At 45.2% G+C, this 20,158-nt stretch overlaps 1 protein-coding gene across 1 annotated transcript in view; it reads right to left on the bottom strand.

The window, feature by feature from the left end:
• Positions 1-499: 499 nt before the first annotated feature.
• KLF7 (KLF transcription factor 7) overlaps positions 500-20,158 on the bottom strand; it is a gene marked incomplete at its 3' end in the record, with an annotated part of 55,020 nt that continues 35,361 nt past the window's right edge. Inside the window, exons 3-4 of the mRNA XM_084264400.1 lie at positions 7,372-7,495; positions 500-551 (exon numbers count right to left, since the gene is read on the bottom strand). Coding sequence (XP_084120526.1) covers positions 500-551; positions 7,372-7,495 — 176 coding nt within the window. The remainder of the gene's footprint in view (positions 552-7,371; positions 7,496-20,158) is intronic.

The following is a 20,158-nucleotide window of genomic DNA, read 5'->3' as shown; positions in this document are numbered from 1 at the left end:
TGGCTACCAAACTGGGATTTGGTTTTCTAGGTCATTGTTTTCCCCCCATCTATTTAAAAAGAAAGTTAGTGCTACAAATATGCAACTTCAAGACGACATATTCTCCTATTGAGTTGCACTGAGAAGCAAGTTAAATAAGCCCCTCCTACTGCCGTCCACCTGCAGGGAAGCCTCTTCCATTTTCTTTGATTTCCACCAGGAAAAACAGGACAGAAATCCAAGAGGGACGAAGTACTGTAAGCAACTGTTCCTTCTCATTGACTTCACCTCTACACCATTTCCTCGCCTGCATCTTCTCCCATCCAGCTGGGGCAAGGCATAAAGAATCAATGTACGTATCGAAGTATAACTGGGTGTATGACAGTGTGAGCGTGTGGTCTCTGTACAGAGGATCACAGGTGATCAAGTTCTCTTCTCCTGCAAGGCAGCACGTTGTAACTTGTGTTCCACTTCCATCTCACAACACTTAAGATGACATCCATGCCAAGCTGACTGATACTTAGATGTGTCTCTTCATGTGGAGGGCGAGGTGATCAGACCTGGAAAAACACCTGCAAAATAAAGCAATTGGAAATGAAATAAATACAGAATTTAGGAAATCAGGGTTCCTGCTCCTTCTTCCTCATGAGCAGGAGGAAATTTGTATTGAGATTTAGGGACATTCCTTAGATTATCCATGGACCAACACCAAACCCTGTGTGATTGACCTCTGTGACCACAGATGGCCAACTATCCTGGCTCTCTGGCAGCTAAATAGACCACTTTTCTCTTTCCTCTGCTCCTCTCCCTTTCCCTCTCTCTTCTCTCACTGAGTCAAACGTCAGGGAGGGGAGCTCACCTATGCACCTGTAGAGTAAAATCAAGTATTGTGTGTGTGTGCAAATAAAAAAAATGAAATAAAAGAAGTCAGTTTTTCTCAAGTACTGAGCAACACCAGTTTAAAAAAACATGAGCTTTCTCAAGTGTCCAGTCCCTACAACAAGCACTGAAGTACGATGCCAGTTTTGAAAGTTGAATTCCCATTTCCAACTCCAAACCAGGAGGAAAGCTGTCTCAGAGTTTGACGGCTGAAAATCCATCAAGAATACATCTATCTCCCTTTCTCTCTGTTGGGATTCCAGGTGATAATATGTGGATGAATGCTATCTCCCTGAAGGATGTTGACAGGAGATAAGGCATTATGCCTATTTTTGTGAAAATTGAGAGACAGAGAAGGCAAGGAAATTGTAAATCACCCAAGAAGTGTGGTGAAACCAGGAAAAAAAGAAGACAGGACTTCAGCTTTCAACTTCTGCTCTTTATCCACAAAGCAATTTCTCTCCATCTCCTAAGAAAATTTAATGTTTTGACATTCTCAACGTGTAGATAGATGCTGATGAGACGAACTTAGAGCGGCAACCCTAGAGAACTAGTTGAGTTTTAGGGCTGGTCTAAACATGCAGTTAATTGAGAATCAGGTAGGGCATGAATTTGAAATGAAGCATCTATTTTGATTAGCTCCCTCTCTAAAGGCTTATGACTTCTGCCTTCTGAAATTACTTAATCCACTTGGGAAGTGGGTTAAGATAGAGTAAAACACACTTATTCCAGGAGCAGGGCGACTCCTCAAAGAGTTAATCAGGAACTACTATTCTAGGACAGCTGCCTTGTAGTAGACATGCTGCAGGGCACTCACAGCAGGAGGAACAGCAGCCTAAATTCAGGCACTTCACACCACCAAGATATTGTCAGAGTGATCAGGGAAATAGGTTCTCAGGAGGACACTGCTTTTCTTCCCTGTCATTCACTGTATACCCCATTTTATCAAGACTGCCAGTAAGCAAGAATATTTTATTTACTTCATGCCCATTAGAAACGGGATTGGAAGCACCAGACCATTTCGCACTCACAATCAGAGTGTCATTAAAGATAGGTATGGCAGCAGAAAGCAAACCACAGGAGAAGCAGGCAGTGGTTCTGGCTGCCTACCCCAAAGCCTTAAAATTGAGGCTGACTCTAAGAGCAGCAGGACTCAGACACTCTCAGAACTTAACCTTCTACTAGATACTTCAAGTTGAGCACTTAAAAATGGAAGGTTTCTGAGTTCCCAGCAAATCTTGGCTTGCCCTTGTTCCACCCTATGCCATAACACACTGGCTTATTTATTTTTACTAATAGAAAAACCCCCATCTGGTACAAATATCATACACAAACCCATATATCTGTAGCATTTGAGTAAACTGGTTTTATAGCCTCTGAGGGCACAATAAAAAAGCTACTCCCAGAACTAACTTGCCTGGAATGTCTTTTCACTGGCTCACAGACTTCACGTGTGAAAGAGCCACCAATACTGGTCTGAGGAATATCCAAATGGCTTATTTGAGAATCTGGATAGCTCGTATGGAGGCACTGAAAGTCCTTCTGAAAAAGCAGTGGTTGAGTATTTCACATTTTTTCAGAAAGAAGAAAGTAAAAGAATAAATTTAACTAAAAGGAGTCAAAAGCAAAAGATAAAAAACCCCACTCAATCTAAAGGCAAACACCCAAAGGACAAAAACCCTAAAGCAGAGAAAGGGTGAGAAAGAGAAGAACTACAAAAAGTAAGAGATTTTTGATACTTGGGGAATCTCTTCCCTCTTGCTGGAAGTATTCCCCTGCACAAGCAATCTATCTGCATCTACACACAGAGATGAGTGACCGAGAGGTGCATTTATAAGACAAAGAAAATTCATATGAAGGCAATTTCACAGGAAAAGCTAGATAGATACTCATCTTCCATGGGTAAGCACAGCTCTGCTCAAGTCAGCTGTTCCCTACTGATTTGTACCAGCTTACACAGGGGTTAATACCTTCAAAGTGTCAAAGAAAGACTTCAAAATAGGATGAAGGCTGCATTCCTCCAAGCTCCTGCATGAAGCATAGTGAGGCAGACGCGAATCTGACAATGGACACTTGGCTTTCAACACAGCAGGCTCAGCACAGCTAGAATTTTCTAGCTTTAGGGTGCCAAAATACACCCTTGGACCAACATCTCTCTCGTCAGTCTAAACTGAGAAAGCAGCACGCTCTGGCCACAAAGGCTGCCAAAACAAAACAACAGCTTGAGTGGCTGCCAAAAAGACATGCACCAGCTGGCACTTGAGTCTAGGACTAGTCATAAGACCACCACCCAAGCACGGCTTTTCCTCTCTGATTGTCTGTGTTCTAGATACAACCCAGGAAGAAGAAGCATGCTGAGTCACCCCCAGCAAGATCTGTTGAAAATACAGCTTCGATACATTGTTTCACATCAATAACCACAGTATTAGTATCTAGCATATTTTTCAGCCGTGGAATATTTTTATAGCTAATAAAATGGTACCATATTTGCTAATTTATAGCTAATAAAATGGTGCAATACCAATTCTTCACATCCTCATGCTGACTAATTTGGTTAGTTGTATCTCTTGGTAAGGCTGGTGGATGTGGACATTTATTTTCAACAGTAAAACCATCCCTAAAAATTCTGCAGTTAAATCACACTGTCAAATAAAGCTATTGATCAGTGGACACTTTTTTTTTTTTCCTATCTGGAAACTAGAGGCAGTTGTGGAAGAGGCTCCACAGTGTAAGTTGTCAAAAGAAACTCCTTTCTTCAGCTTGCTGGTCTCTAGTCCTGCCACGAGACAAGACCTTGCTCCAACTTCTGGCTCTACACCTCTTCCAGTTCTAGGCGAGCTCTGCACATTGTATGGGGGCCTGTCACAATCGTCCCTGTCACCCCTCTCCGAGACCAGGACAGTTTATACTAGAGTAAGGCACCCCAATTCTGAAAGTCACAGAGTGATGTGTGATTCATAAATTCCCCACTCCCAGACATGATTCTTTCCTTTCTCTTTTTCTCGATCTCCTTAGCAACACAGCACTGCTCGGCACTGAAACCTCCGCAGGAGGAAGAGGGAAGGTAACTACAATGAGAAGAGACTGTATTGCTCAGCCATCTTTCTTAGCAGCCATGGATTCTCCACTGTGGGGTGTATCATTCCAGCTAAGTGTGCCCTTAGCTTGCTCTCTTGCACACACATGCACACAAAGGAATACACACCCCAACAGCCTGGCACTATGCTGCCATCTCCTCAACACATGCAGAACAAGCGAGTCCCACTACCCTGCCACCCTCTTCTGCTTGGGGTGCTGAGGGCTTGCACAGTCTGAGGAACATAACCCTAGCCTTTGCCTCTGAAGAGTGTAATTCCTGGGGAATGCTAATAAACAGCATACTGCTGGTGCCTGGAAGGCACCAGGTACTTGTACACTGCCTCCTGCACCACTTCAGCTGATTCTCCTTTCTCCTCTGATGCCACCAAACCACACACCATTTGCAGTACATATGGTGCTACTCAAACCAGTGGTAGTTTGCCAGATGTAACTAACACTGTGATCCGTGGGCTGCCTGGTGTTGGGATACAGCTGGGACAGCAGGAGAAGAATCACGTCTTCTTACCTCTTTTGTTTTAAAATTGACTTGTACACAGAAGACATTAATACCCCTTTGATCTCAGCCAGTAGGTCAGAGACAAAAACCCATCTGAAAACAGCTTGGGAAGGGAACTGCAGCCAGAGTGTATGCACAACACTCCCTTTCTTTGCTATCTGAATCACCACTGCCCTGCTCTGACTGCCAACACATGGCCTTCACCTCTGAACAGGGCATACGTTTTGCTACGTCAGTGTTGTTAAAAGTAGCTCCAACGTGCTCCTTAAAGTTTAGCAAGCCAGCATGTCTGAGGGAGTGGCCACAACTCCTGTCAATAATGGTGGGTGCAACAAAGGCCAGCAGTTCAAATATGGAAAGAATGACTGTTCCCCAGCTCAGAAGCCGGACTCAGGAAAGAGTGTCTTTAACACTGACAGTCTGCCTAAATAGCTAAGGACAGATTTAGGCATTTGTTTCATGGCTTGCTTGAGGTGACATCTGCAATAGGTAGTAGTAAAGAGATCTATGAATGAGAAAAGAAAGAAAAATAATAGTAGTATGGCAGATTAGGTCAAAAGAAGAACAGGCACTGTCACTCTACAAGCTTGCAACAACTGACTGAGAGAGTAAAGACAAATCTGTCTCCTACCATCACACACAGATGGTATGTGAACAGAGCTTAACGGTGCACAATCCCCAGCACTCTTAACTTATTAATAAATATTTTTCCTTCATCTACCAGTTCAGCTGAAGAGCAGAAAATGCATTAGATGATTGCAGGAATATATCTCTTGACTGCAGCAACCGAGCTGGCTGCCAAAGGAAAAACCTAGGTAGAAAGGGATAATATGTAGAGGGAGAAGAATGAATACTTAACAAAGGGCTGAAAGAGACTGAGGAGTTGAAAATATTGGCTGTCTTTCTTTAGATTTCTGCTAAAAATATTGTCTACCCTGACACAGAAACCCTGGGGCTTTGTGTGTGTTTGTGTTTGTGGGGCCAGGATGGCTAGTTTGTTCTTCAGAGGAAAGAAAAGAGAAAGGCAAGGTCTTACATTTAAAGCAGAGAACAAAACTGTTCTCCTTCACAGGGGTGCTTATACAAAAGCAGAACTCCAGAGGTCCCTATTTGGTTTATCCTGTCCCTCATTCTGGGCAAACAAAAGATAATCCAGGGATAAAACAAAAGATAATCCAAGAGGAAGCCCTCTGTGGGGGAAGGGGGACAGGAAGAAGGGAGACAAGGGGAGAAGAGCACTTAAGGAGATGAAGCTCTTGGAAAGGCAGGATGTGAAAATGATCAAATTTCCTTCCCATAAAAGGATGGGGTCCCTTGTTTATGTCCCACACATCCTCTCTCCACGCATGTTCTCTGCTTGGTCTGGTGTACCCAGAGGCTTCCTAGAGCCTTTATTGTATTACCAAACGTTTTCTTATCAGAGCAGAGAACCTTAGTGCTGCATTAAAAAGATGGGTAATTTTCTTAAACCTCTTTTAAAAATATATATAAATAGGATTAGCTGGATAACATGCTCAGATGCAAGCACGTTATTTGATTACTCAATAGTGAATCCAGGTTTCACCCAGGGCACTGCCAATCTCCAGCTGGGGGGTGCAAGGGGGAGAAGTGCTCATTGTTCGATCCTGTCAGTGCTGTCAAGAGTCATTACAGGGGTAATTGCTTTGCTCCACCCTAATTTCTTATCAACTGGGAATGGAGATGGAGAGGAGGGTTTTCTTTCGGGTTTATTTCAAAATTCAAAGAACCCAGCTTTGAAAAATGCTCAGTACCAAGTCAGGATGAGGAGAATTTTCAGAAGAGCTCATCATTCATTCAAACAGTTAAAGCAGTGAGGACTGCAAAAATCAACCAGCAGTGAGCAGCAGCAGCCATGGCTCTCACTGGGAATTGCTGGGTGCTCGGCCCACCAGGCAAAACTGTCCCTTCACTTCTGAGTGCCCAGAGGACTGCTGCATGAGAAGCTCCTCCAGGGACCCTGGTTTTGGGCACCTGTCAAGCTTCTAAATCTGGGCCTACAGAGAATGAAGGTGCAGAGTGTTTCCCACATCAAAGAGATGTCAAAGGTGAGATTTAAAACTGTAGGAAAAGATTTGCTAATTAGCAGGAATGTGCAGAGATCACTGGTCCTACACAAAACAACTCCATGAATTGCTAATGTGCCTACATCACTGCTGTACTTTTGAAAATGAAGCCCTTTGCTGTCTCTCATTGGCTCTCCCCTGTTTTATTTGGGGAAACATGGAGCCCTGGACTCAATGGTAGAAGACAATGATCATACAGAAATTAAGTGCTTTACTCCTAGACATTTCCTACAGCCATGTGGCACAACAGCCACACGTTCCCTGTCATACACCCATGCATTTGTGAAGGCTCATCAGTTTTGTGAGGCCCACCCTGCCAAAATGCGGGCAGCCAGTAGTGGTGCTTGGGGTAGTTCTTGAAGCAGAGCAGAGGGAGCTCTGCCTTTGTGGGGGGTCCAAGGCTCATAGGATCAGGAGAGGGAATGCTGTGGAGATGCTTTGTTGAGAGGTCCATCACTGAAGAGGTCTAAAGCCCTCTGTATGTGTTCTCTGCTTTAAGTATTAACAAGACCTGCTCTACGGACTGAATCCCATGTCCACAACAGACACTGGCAGATGTCTGTCTACACCTGGTCCCACATCTCCTGGTTCTGTGGGATGGAAACAGCTTAGGCTGCTTCAAAGTATTCCCTCTTCTGCCAGCCTCCCTGGCCACTGCAGCAGAGAAGACATGGGCAGAGTGGAGGGTCCCTCCATGGCTTGGGGATGGAGGCAGTGGGACAGGAGGTGCCCCTCTGTGGGGAGCCCAGTCTCTTGTCTCAGGGACCTGGCAGCTCCACACTGCTCACAAACGTCTGCATCTTGCTTGAACACCATGTTAGGCAGCTGCATTACCTGTCACAATGGTTGCATTTAAAGGGCTTTGCACCCGTGTGCTTTCTGTAATGCCTCGTGAGCTCGTCGCTCCGTGCAAAACGCCACTCGCACCCTTCCCACGAGCACTTGTAAGGCTTCTCACCTGTAAAGGGGAGGAGAGAACAGTCAGCGTGGCAGCAGAATTACTGAGCACTCAATTTGCAAGCCCTGTGTCCTCCCACCTTGCCTCTGTCCCACTTGGGCAGCTTAGACCATCACACAATTCATGGCCAGCATGGGATGGAACCAATTAGGGCTTACAATGCATTGCACAGAGGATAGATCCAGACCAAACTTTGCTGCTGCTGAAATTCTTGCTCACCCTTATTTCCCATTTCTAACATACCAACCAATTACTCTTCAGAGAAGCCCTCGGAACATCCCATAATGCTTGCCTTGATGCGTGGCTGGAGCCTGATTTTCAGTCAGGTTTTCAGGTCATTCTGCCCTTGCCAGATGAGTTACTGTGGGAGCTGTACTAACACTGGAATGCACCACGGACATGCATGACTCCAGAGTAACCACCACCACTGCACCCATGCTCTACTCTGGCTGCCATTTACCCCTTGCATGGCCAGACTCACATCTGTTCCCTGCAAGCTCTCATGCCTGCTGCCCCCTCGGACTGCACCTTCTTCAGTTGCCTCTGACAACAAACACTGTTCCTTGGTTCAAGGAATTATGTGCCAGGAGAGTGAGTGCGAGAGGAGAAGTATTTTCTTCTTTAAATCAGCTGGTCCCTCAGGCTCTTTGTGCTACACCTTTAACAGCTGTTATTCTGCCCCAAAATATTAACCATTCCTCTGAAGGCACTGAAATGGGGCAGCGATACAACGCAAACCAGGCTTTGTGGATCCAATTCTGCCATGGTCTAACATCCGTGGAGTCATTAACACCTGCTGATGTAGAATTCCAAGATCTCTTGCCTCCCCTTTTCTTATTCAGCACATATGTACCCATGTGCATGCAAATTTATCATCTCCCCCCAGAACGAATGCTCCAGCACATCTCCTCCTATATAAACTCCACGCCACTATTCCCCACACAGCCAGTACCGCACGGATTCATTAGAAGGGGAGAGAGTTGAGACAAAAGGCAGACAAGAAATCACTTCTGCTACCAAGCTTCTAAACTGAGAATTACAAACAGAGAAGGGATTATTACTTAATTATTGTTCTTAAAATGGCTAAGAAGGTGATCTGAAAAAAACTCACCACTAATGGAACTGAAGTTGCAGTCTGTGTGACCTCTCTGTGCCAGTCACGTGAAACAATCCCTTGGCCACCGCAAAGAAATTTCTCAGCGCAGAGACGCAGATTTCTATATTTAGCATGTCTATTCAGCAAGTAAAGGAGTGAGATCTGATTATGGGAGACCTATGTATTTCAAGGTGACAAACTGGAGGGGCCAAAAGATCAGGAAAAGTGAAGAAGGCGAGAGAATCACATCAAAATAAATTTTTAAAAGGCTGTTCTCTGGTGAGTGAGTCTCTGGAGACTTCTTATGGCACAGGCAGCTCTGCTGCACAGTGGTCACCTGCCCCAGGGAGAACAGCAGAGTGGGTTGAGACATTAACTGGAGCCAAGCCATTTTACTGGCCCCTGAGAAGTTTCTTTGGCTCAGTAGCTCAATTAAAGGATTCGTTGGAGTGAAGCAATGAAGAGGGGGCAGCAGCCGGCAAGATTTCGCCAAAATATCTGTTTGTCCCTCAGTCCCTGAATGCAGAAGGGCCAGCCTGGATGTCTCTGTTGTGTGCTGCAGTCCACCATGGGAAAATGCCTAACAGGACGATAGACTGAGCCAACAATAACACCACCCCGCTTAGATTGTGCCTGCCTGGTCATCTCTGCAGACTTGCCTTTTGTTCTTTCTTTTAATAGGATTCCTTTGGGGAGGGGAGGAGGGGAAAGGCAAGAAACTTCTTGTTAGTGAGCCAAGCGCTGGTGTCTTGTTTCTGGGCTGGTTACTCAACTGTAATTCTAACACTGTCACCAGTGCTGGCCCCAGACACCAGAGCTGCCGCTGCAGCGCTCTCCCCCTCCCAGCCCTTGACATCCTACCTGGCATACTGCATCTGCCCTTCCCTCCTCAGAGGAGAGGGATTTCCCTGTCCCTGGTCATGTCTGTGATGGTGCACCAGTTTTGTCTGAACAGTTCACGCATCATTTTTAAAAGCTGTCAGTAAACAAGCCTCAGTGACAATTCGGCTTCCTTGGTTCTCTGACGCTCTCTAGTGCCTACCTTACAGCGGAGACAGCCAGGCAGGCAGAGTGCCTTGCAGCGTGTTTGCTGCACATGCTGCAAAGCAAACGCAGAAGGTGACTGCTCAGCCACATCTGACAGGTACAGCCAGTCGCCTACAGAGCAGAAGGTGAAGAAAAAATATCCGGGGCTTCCCATGGAACAAGGGCTATTAGGACTGAAGCTGAGTTTGGCTTGCTAACATTTGTAAAGAGCTTTAAAAATGTGCAGTGCTATATATAGGTTATGAGAGTCAGAAATGCCAAGCATGATTACGGGTAAGCCCATGGGATGCCACATATCTCTGTTACTTGCTGCAGGGGCTCCTCTCTCAAGTGTTCCTGGTCGGGCCTTGCACAGCCCTGAGCTGAGTTTTGTTTTCAGATGCTTTTCCCCTGTAACCCAAGCCCCGTTCCACAAAATGTCAGACAGTACCTCTTTGTGCTCCAGACAGCAACAGCACACTGGCATACAGTGCTCCACGTGGCACAAGATAAATGCAAAGAAACACGGTGACCTTTAAAGCCATGTCAGATGGCTCCTTGACCCAGAGACCTCGAAGAGGTTAGATTTCCTGCCCTCCTGCAGCTACTCAAAAACATGCGAGGACAGGAGGAGAGACAACTCCGTATCTCTGCACGTGGAGACTAAGAACAAACTGCTTCTTTAATGGCTGCTTTCACCGTACTCGAAGATGAAATGAAAGCATTATCTTGCCAAGGTGCACGGATATAGGAAGCACGGGAATGGAGGAGGGGGAAAGGGTCCTCCTACCTCGCTACTGGCAATGGCAGGGAGAAGAAATGGGAAGGCTCCTTTCCACGTGCCAGGCTGCTTTTCTGTTGATGCAGAGGATTAGTGAGAATAAAGAGATTGTGAAATCCTCCTCTGCTGAAAGCAATGGCAAAACTCCCACTCACTTCTACAGGGGCAGGATCTCCCCCTTTTTAACAAATTAATTATGAGCTTCAAAATCCAATTAAAAATAGGAACATCACAGAGCTGTGCCACACTGACTTTATTCAGGCTCTAATTCCTCAAAATTAATAACCACACTTAAATCTTCACGCCTGCGAGCCACTCCCAGGAAGGAGGCTCTTACTCCTTAAGTCACCTTTACTCAACACAAGGGTAAGAGTCCGTGCAGCGCTTAAACGAATCCATAAATCCACATTTATATAAATGCACTCAACAGAGGAGCCAATGCACATCCAAAAAGAAGCTGATACCCAGATATGCAGCTGTTCAATGCTCAGCTGCTTCAGCTCAGAACATGCTCCACACCATGGGGCTGGTTCAGCTTTCACACATCCACAAAAATACGTGCGAAGGGCAGGCAGCCAGCCGTGCAGACACAGGTTCCAGCAGTGAATTATGCAACTTTCTGACATGGGCACTAGTGTTGAAACAACGTGCCGTTCACCTATGGAAAATCTTTCAGAACCGCCCCAGCAGAATAGTGGCTTTCACCTTTTTTTAATTTCTTCCCCAGGAGGCGGAGGTTTCAAGCTTACTGACCACACTCCAGCTCCCATGGGCAGCACATGCCTCAGAGAGCAGTGCAGGGCAGTGAAGGCGGGCTCTCTTGAGTCAAATGGTGGGTGTGCACAACCCAACATCCATGGCACATGCACTCAAAGGGTGCTATTTCTGGCTACCCGCAGCCTGAGCCCGTCCGCAGGTGAAGCCTGCCAGCTGCATGCTCAGAGAGCACCTCCCAGGACAGGCCATCTAAAACCATGTGTGTGCTCCAGTCAGGCTGAAGCAAAGCACAAGGAATGGGGGCAACCAGAAGACTCACCTCAAAAGGGGATACCTGATCACCAGAAAACACTCACACAGACATATCCTCCACTGCTTGCTGAGGATCCCTGAGAAGGAGGGATATGTGGATGGCATCTCATACAACCTAGGTCTTCTTCTGAAAGCACCTCCAAAGCACACTTCAGTACAGCCTGGCCCTCCATTCCCCTTATTTCATCTAGATGGGTCCACTCTGGTAACTGGAGGGCAAAGACCTTTGCAAATTTATTTGAAACACACAATAGTGAAGCTAGAATTTATAAGTCACAGCAAAAATCCATCAGAGTTTGGCAGCCCTGAAACCAGGTCACTATTCCTTTGGTGACTAAGACAAATGCAAGACACTAAGTATTAGGCATCTAGTTACAAAATAAAAAGCTTTTTTCTTGAAAGCCAAAAACTTATCATTTAAAAATATGAAAGAGCCAAGCTCACAATCCCAGCAACACCACCATGGTAAACACACACACCAGGCTCCCAGCAGAACACGATCCTTGGGATTTCTCCTTCAATTTTCCAGCCTTGGACAGCCTTGGTGAGTTTCATCTCATGCAATTTTAGATATCAAAAGCCATAAACTGAAATAACCACCTTTGGATCTTTTTTAAGTTAGTGGGGAGACAAAGGCATGTGGAGAATGTGACACATCAGACCCCAGTCAGACTGAATTGGAGGTGAGTTTCTCTCCTCTGATGGTACATCGGGCTCTTGCTCAACAGCAGGCAGCTCTATCTTTGCTCACCAGGCACAAAACAGAGAACATCAGGTCCTCACCAACACATACTTAGATTGTGAACCCTATATAAAAGCCTTCATAATAAAACACAAAACACAGCAGTGGAGATGTTGTCTCTTCTCAAATTCCAGAGACTCCCTGTCCATGCCACCTACATCCTATGGCCACGCTCTAGGTCCTGGGGCTATTTGTTTTGGTATGAAGAGTAAGGCAGAGTTCGCTGCAGACCCCACAGAGTAACTGCTAGAAACACGAGGTTACAGGACACAGAGGTACAGAACCAAGATCAGCTGAGAAGACTGTCATGATCACAAAACAACAGCACACAAAGGATGCTGGGCAGATTATACATTAAGATACATATACATTAAGATACTATCAGATTATACATTAAGATACTATACATTAAGATGTATAATCTTAATATATATTTGCAGTATTTATTGCCAACCCCAAGGGTTAGAAAGCTACAAGTCCAGTCTCCCATAGAAATAATGAGATTTTAAAGAAGAAAACAATAATATTTAGAGATCATTTGCCTTCTGCTTTGCAGATAACCTAGAGCCACAATTTAAAACTTCTCTTTGCAGCCCTGAAAGCTAGAAACATTTATTATCAAATACAGAGAAGGGAGTTTGCTCTCTACTCCCTGGATTTCAGAGTGGGGACTTTAAGAAGAAAACCCTCCAGATTTTGGGATGTGCACGGTAAGATCACATGAGTTGGCAGTGCTGCGGGCTGAAATCCTGGCTCCATCAAAGTCATTGGAAAAATGCCCATTAAGGCTTGAGTTTCACCCTCTATCTTGACAGAATTAAATGTAAACAAAGATACTGTGATTATCCATCCATATCTGTTTCCTTCTCCCTCCCCTGCACCCCAACTTAAACACTACAGCACAATCATACATTGATTACAGTGCAGTGAACTTCTAAGACAGACCAACCCTACAAAGTACAGTGGAGAATCAGTCAAAATCCTTGCTGGTATCTCTCAGTGCTAAAATGTGGTATAGTCACAGGACTCCTCTTGTCAGTAGGACTGATTTAGCTAAAATTGCTTAAAGAAACTGAGGGGAAAAACTCAAATTCTGCCTGTATGCACATTTTGAAGGCCATTCAAATAAAGCATTTGTTGTGCTATGTTTTAAGAGCACCTTAATATCATGTTACACAACCACACAAAACTAGCATGCCACAACATCTTTAAGAAGACAACAGAAACACCCCCTGAAAAACCGCCAGGTGTTCTAATCCACTGTGAATTATTTACATATAGTTTCAGGATCCTAAAAACAGTCTGAAGAAAGAAACACAAACCATCTCCTTCCTTTTTAAAAATCTGTGATTCAAAAACTATTAAAAATTAAACTGGTTCTAAAAGCCTCAATACTAAAAATATGTATCTAAAGACAGCTTTAGCTATGCTTGCTCCAAGACTGGCTTTCCCGGAGAACCAGAGAAACTCCAAATTGCAACTGAAAAAACCAATTCAATCCAAGATTTCTCGCCTGTATTTCTCCCATAAAGAAGGTCTGGGGGCCTGAGCTGTGCAAAGCAATGTGTGAACAATCAAGTTGTGGCACTAGCTTTTTGAGAGAGCGCTTTAGTAACTTTCCTCACCACCCTTTCTGAGAAACCCTTCTGGGACCTCCTGTTCCCAGGCTGGTGACGGGGCCCAGACCATTGCAGTGAGCAGCGGTGTCACTGCAGGACAACCCAGGGCATCGTTGAGAGCCCAGTGCCCCCAGGGATGTCGCCGCTGCAGACACAAGTCACACAGAGAGGCCAGAAGCTGGGCTGGTTTGCAGGGAGAAGCAGCTCCCCTTCCAGTTGCTCTGCAGAAAAACGCGAGGCAGGCATTCCTGTTTGCCTTGCAGTTTATGACAAAAGCCTGCCACAGCACAATGGGACGCCTAATGTGGAACATCACATTAACAATATTTTATATTTATGTAGCACTCTTCATCTCCAAGGGTCCCTGAGAGCTTTACAAGCTACATATATGGCATACCAATGAAGCCGAGCCATAATTCTTCTAATTAGCTGAACATCAGCACGCAGCACATGGCACAACGGAACGCTGCCGGTCACTCTCTCCCTTCCTGCAGAAGGAACGAGGTGTTTAATAGAAGCATGCAGCAGAAGGACATGCAGCTTTAAGGACTCCTGAAAAAATGGAATCGAACCAGACAGGTCTCCTTCACACCCATCCTTGTCCTCCCTCATTACACACACACACACCTCTTCAAATGTGAGACACGGGCGCAGCCCAAGACCGGCTGCCTGTTAAATATCACCACCTTCACACTCGATTCAGCAAGTTACCATCACACGGCTCGGGCAGCTGCTCTGCTGGTGAGGTTACAGAAGAGCCAGTGAGCAGCTGCAGATCGCGCACATCACCCTCTTTTTAAGATCACTAAGTTCATTTCTTTAGCAAAAAGGAAGAGCAGGCTATTTAATACACACATCCTCTGGAGATCAATGCTAACATCTAAGTGTATGTGCGCGCAACCCATCAACCAGTAAAACTAATTATAAAAATCAATTTCAAATACTTTTCTGAGCCTTTCATTCCTCAATATACTCCTAATTGATTTTTGTTGGAGAATAGAAAGCCTAATTATTGTTTTTATTATTACAAAGGAATGCAAAGGGGGGCAGTGGTCGGTGCTTAAGTGGCTCACCAATGCTTTCTACCAATGCTTTCTAAACTAAAAGAGAAAAAAAGAAAGAAAAAAAAAAGGCATTTTATTCATAGTTTTGCCACCTGCTGGAAAGATGGAAAAGCCTTTGAAAGGGTGACAAAGCACAAGAAAAAAACTAGCAGGAGACGGTACGGGGCAGAAGAGGAATGTGACAGAATTGTGAAATACACAATGTGAGAAGGTTGTACCTATTTTTAGATGGGCAGGGATGATCAAGTGTAAAAGCAGTACATTTCCATGAACGATGTACAGCTCCTTTCATCCAAAAAGGTCAGCAGTGCCCTCATAGAGAGTTGGCTCTGATCATGTCTATATTAGAGATGGGGGAAAAGAGGTTAAGAACCAAACCCAACGTCCAATCACTCTTTCCACAAACTTCAAAGCTCTGGATTAGTCCCTAAGGGCCTTGCCAAAGCTTGTCTACTGCGCCAGCAGCGGTCTTCGGCGTGTAGCCATTCAGGATACAAAAAGAAATGAATTTTTGCAGCATTATGTCTTAAACACACACAAGCACATCCACAAAGCCCACTTGCCTAGCTGAAAAGCAGAGAAGAGCAAAGCGTGTAGCAACATTCAAAGAAATGGAAATTTTCCATTTTCTACTCTGCTCAAGAGGAGGCATTTAATGAATGCCCGTTGCCATATATGCCAAGCACTGCAAGGCTCTCATCAGGAGCGGCAGAGCCTTCGAACTGCCACTTCCCTTGCAAACCCCTTCTCCACACCTCCTCTCCGATGGAAACTCCCTGCTGGCAGGGAGCAGGGACAGGGAACGGACACAGGCACCAGCCCGGGCGCACAACCCCTACTTATGCCCCATTAATTGCCGGCACATCCTCCCGCAGCCCCAGGGCCCTGGGGACAGCAGCAGAGCAGCAGGCCCAGGCGGGTACCCAGCAGCGACACCAGCAGCAAAACTACCCAATTAAGCCTCCAGAATAAGTGTGTGAGGAGGGGTGTGTGTGTGTGTGGGGGGGGAATTATTTAAAAAAGAAAAAAAAAAGGTTAAGAAAAAACTAAGGATGGAGTTGCTTAGCAACGAAGGGCAGAAGCAGCTGTGCAGCAGGTCGGGCTGGTACCCAGGCATCGGGCTGGCCCATTAGCACCCTGCATCTCATGCATTTTGTGCGGGTCTCCTAGTAACAGGCTGCTGCACGCTTCCCCTCCTCTCCTCCTGTTTCTCCCCAGCACACGAGGCATCGCTGTTGCCCTAATTACACATTCTCTGCTGTTCCAAGCTGCCATTACTTCGGTCCCCAGAGGAGCGGCAAGAACTTTAAAAAAAATCTCCTCTAATAAGGGCTTTTAGTTTGAGATTCAGTGGAGCTCTGTCAGCTCAAAGGTGGAAGGCAAGGGAGCAGTGGCAAAAGGAACAGATGAAAAAGGAGAAAAATTCAACAGTTCAGTGGGTCAGATTTTTCCAGGGCCCAGGAATAAATTTTTCTCCTTTTTTTTTTTAATTTTGTAAGTTATCCTGGAGGGTGAATAACGAAGACAGCTGTCTATGGGACATGGCACATATTTGCATGATCCAGAGCAGTGTATCAAAGATGTGCTCTTCGGACACCCAGGATTTAGGCCAAGAGAAATTCCAGGCAAAATCTAACAGCAAATATTCCAGTCCAAAGATAAGAAACATTTATCAGGGACTAGAACTGAAGAAAAAACATTAAGAAGAACAGACACCCCCTTTTCCTACTGCTAACATTTTAAATGGTTTTGGTCATTATTTTTGCTAATGAGTGTGGTTTTCTGTCTATGCAAACTATGACAGCACTGATGTTTTTCCACCATTTATGTGTCACTCCATTTTCTCCCTTTTGCCACTGAAAAAACAGAGAAAGATGAACACCCCACCCTCCAAAAAAAAAAACCCAGACCAAAAACCAAACAAAAAAAAAGAAAACCCACCAAAAGTGGGTTGCACAGACAACAGAGGAGTAAAACACAAGGGGAAAATAAAACACATTCCTTTCTGTTTCCCAGTTTTATCAACACCAGTAAAACCAGCAAAGGACCCAGGATACTTTCATTCATTCAGATACTGGATTTGATTTGGGGATGGAGGTGAAAAGGAAACTGTGTGTTTGGGCTTAAAAAATAGACTGGCAAGTTCCCTCAGTAAAGGCTGCCCCGGTGCCAGGGCAGGGCCGCCTACGCGGTTTCTGAGGGAGATTCCACCCTCCCTGGTGTTTTCTCCCTCTCCTGGACATGGCAGGCTGGGCCACCAGCCATGGCTCTGGGAGCTCCTTGTTGCTGCTTCATGCTGAGCAGAGTTCCATAAAAAGGTCTTGGCAATGCTGCTGGGCAAACCTTGGTGCACCAAGCAGCCTGGTCTCAGGAGCACAAAGCGCTGAGTAAAAATAATTAATTTTACCAGCTAGCAAGTTTCCTCATCTGGATTTTGGAAAATGCAGAGGTGATTACCTGTCCTTAGCTCTAAGGGAAGAGGAAGCACTCAGCTGGAAACCACCCAGGTCAGTCACACTGCCAGATGACTGTAAGTGAAGGAGGACACAAATGTACTATGAAATTCCACTGCTGCACCTTCTAGGAGTAAATTTAAAAAAACAAAGAGGTTTTCTGTATGAAACACATTTCCTAACACACATTCAAAGCTAAAAAAAGCCCAGGAAAAGAATCACCTTTGGGGTTCTACAGGTTTCACAAAGAGTTAGCAATAAAATTGTATCACATGTACCACACTCATATGAATGCCAGTGCACAGCAGATCAAAGATTAGTCCATTCAGGTTAATTTTTGCCCAGATATTAACAGATAGAAGTCTTCTACTCAATTACTATTTTCCATTACACAGAACAAGTTTTAAGCTAACCTTGTTAGACTGAGGGCAGTTCTTTTCTCCCTGCTCAACACACATGCCACATCCTCCTAAAAAACAAATATTTTCCCTCCAACTCCTAAAATAACAAACAGTAACCACACTGGGAAAAGACCAAATGTGGAAAATTTCACTCTGAAGAAGGAAAAGCTTTGTAAAGTTACAGGTGACCAACAAAGATGATGTCCAAATGGAAGTTTATACAAAATTAACCATAATGCAGTTCCACGTATCACATATTGAACAAAAATACATGCAGATGTGCATGCCTGTGTTTTTATAACATTCATTTCCAAGAACTAATATGAGCTTCTGCTGCACTAATGATCACTTATAGCCATCATAAAAAGCTAGAATGACATTGCAACTATTATGCTTTTTCTGTCTGTGGTCAGAGTCCAGATGTACAGGAGGAAGGAATGAATCCCTGCTAAGCCTCGGAACGCACCCTCCCATACGGGGAGGACACCTTTCTTTCGGCACTCAGCTGGGGATCAACTTTTACCTTGAAACAGATGAATGTCATTGTTAGCGTAGCTGCTTTGCCTGCAAATGCTTTTCCAGCATTCAGTTTTTGTAGCCCCAGACTTCAGCCCCAAGTTTTGAAGGCCAGGAGCAAATCTGCCCAACACAACATTTGGGTGCCCATCTACAAATGGGAACTGCTGGGATTGTGAACTGCCCTGCAGTGTTTTAAAGGCTTTGACTTTTTAGTAAGCCTTTTTATCATGTATAAAGCTGACCCATAGAAAGATTTTGGTTCTGCAGTGACACAAAGGTTTTGGACCCTCTCAGAGACCTGTAGATAAAGCAGATCCCATGCTATATTCTACCCTCCCCTTTCTGACTAGCACCACTAGTCTTCAAACTGTCCACACCAGACATCCTTGTCCCTCTCTCACTTCAATCCACAGTAGCACATTACCATTGACATGTGGTAACCAACTGGCTTTTGAGAGTAGTGTTAGACAGCTGTTTTTTGAGGACACAAACATGTGCTTTCCTAAACTCCAGCAAAACAGAGAGGCAGTTTTATTCATGAAATTCACCCTGCATACTCTGTATCATAAGCTTGCCCTTCAGCTACCATTAAGTACATTTTTTCAGCCATTATTCCTAGTGCTAATGTGGGCCTGGCTGGTCTACCTACCCACAGCTGGCCTCTGCTATATGGTGGGCACCACCTATGCCATGGTGCCCATGGTTTTATTTGGGAGCCCACCACCCTTGGCAGAAGCTTGGGTGCTGTACTCAGGCCCGTTGTCCTTAGGTCAGCTCTCATGAAGCCTTGCGGTTCCTCCGCTCCTGCTTGTGAGTTGCTGGTGCTGGCATGTAGGTACACAGATGTAGAACCATGTCTGCACAGGGTATGAAAAGCAGGCTCTGGATTAGGACAGGTCCCAGCCCAGCACCTGCTTTTGAGTTAATACTGCAAGTGGCTTTTCCAGCCCAGAACACTTCAGCTCTCCCAGCCTGCTCAGGACCTTCTCTTCCAGCAAGCCTGCCTTGGCTTAAAGCAGCATCTCTCAGCACACATCTCTGATTCAGGCCTGATATGACCTCAAATACTTCAGAAGTGCCAATGCTTTGGACAAGTGGATAAGAAAATCACAGTTTCTTATCATTCACCTGCCATATGTATCCAGTGTAGGAAAGCATCAACACAAAGGAAAACCAGAGGAAGACAAGTTAACTCTTTTTCTTTGACTCCCTCTCTGTGCTCCCTATCATTTGCCACCCTTGTTGGGTGCCTCACTGCAGCTTGGGGTGGGTGGGTATAAAGAAAACACCAGATGACGAACTAGAGGCCCTTACCAAGGCAGTCTGCCATAACACTTGGAGGCACCTGCACCCTCCCTCCTGCAGCTGCTGAATAGACAGCAAGTGTCACTTCCTAGGTCTTCCTTCTGCCAAAAATCATCTCACATGGCAAACAAACAAACAAGCAAGCAAACAATACCTATTTATATTTCCAAACACAAACAGTAAGAGTCCTGTGCTGTTGATTTGGCAAACGATGGAGCAGAAACACAGGACTGAGAATTCAGGTATTGGCAACTAAGCAATGGATGAACACTGCAGGAGTTTTAAATGGCAGGGGCTGCTTTTGGCAGGGCCCATCCTCCTGCTGGCTGGGAGGTTCACAAAGCCTGTTTCCTCACCCCAACCTCTCACTGTAGTGACGAAGTGAGGCTCTGGCCCTCCACAGTGAAATCACAACACTGCCCTCCAAACTTGCCAAATAGCTAAAAGGCTTCAAAACCAAACAGTTTTAAAGAGCTCACAATCAGGTTTAGCTTATTTTAATCAGCTTTGATAAACCCTGTTATGACTTTACTGAAAAAACTTCAAAAAACTACAGTCCCACAACAAAACTTCTTTCCAATTTGGCAGTGCAGGTGTACCCCAAAGCAAATCCAGCCCTAAATAAAGG

This window comes from Gallinula chloropus, assembly GCF_964237585.1.
Source record: "Gallinula chloropus genome assembly, chromosome: 5".
Lineage (NCBI taxonomy): Eukaryota > Metazoa > Chordata > Aves > Gruiformes > Rallidae > Gallinula > Gallinula chloropus.
This window is presented reverse-complemented; position numbering and strand designations above follow the sequence as displayed.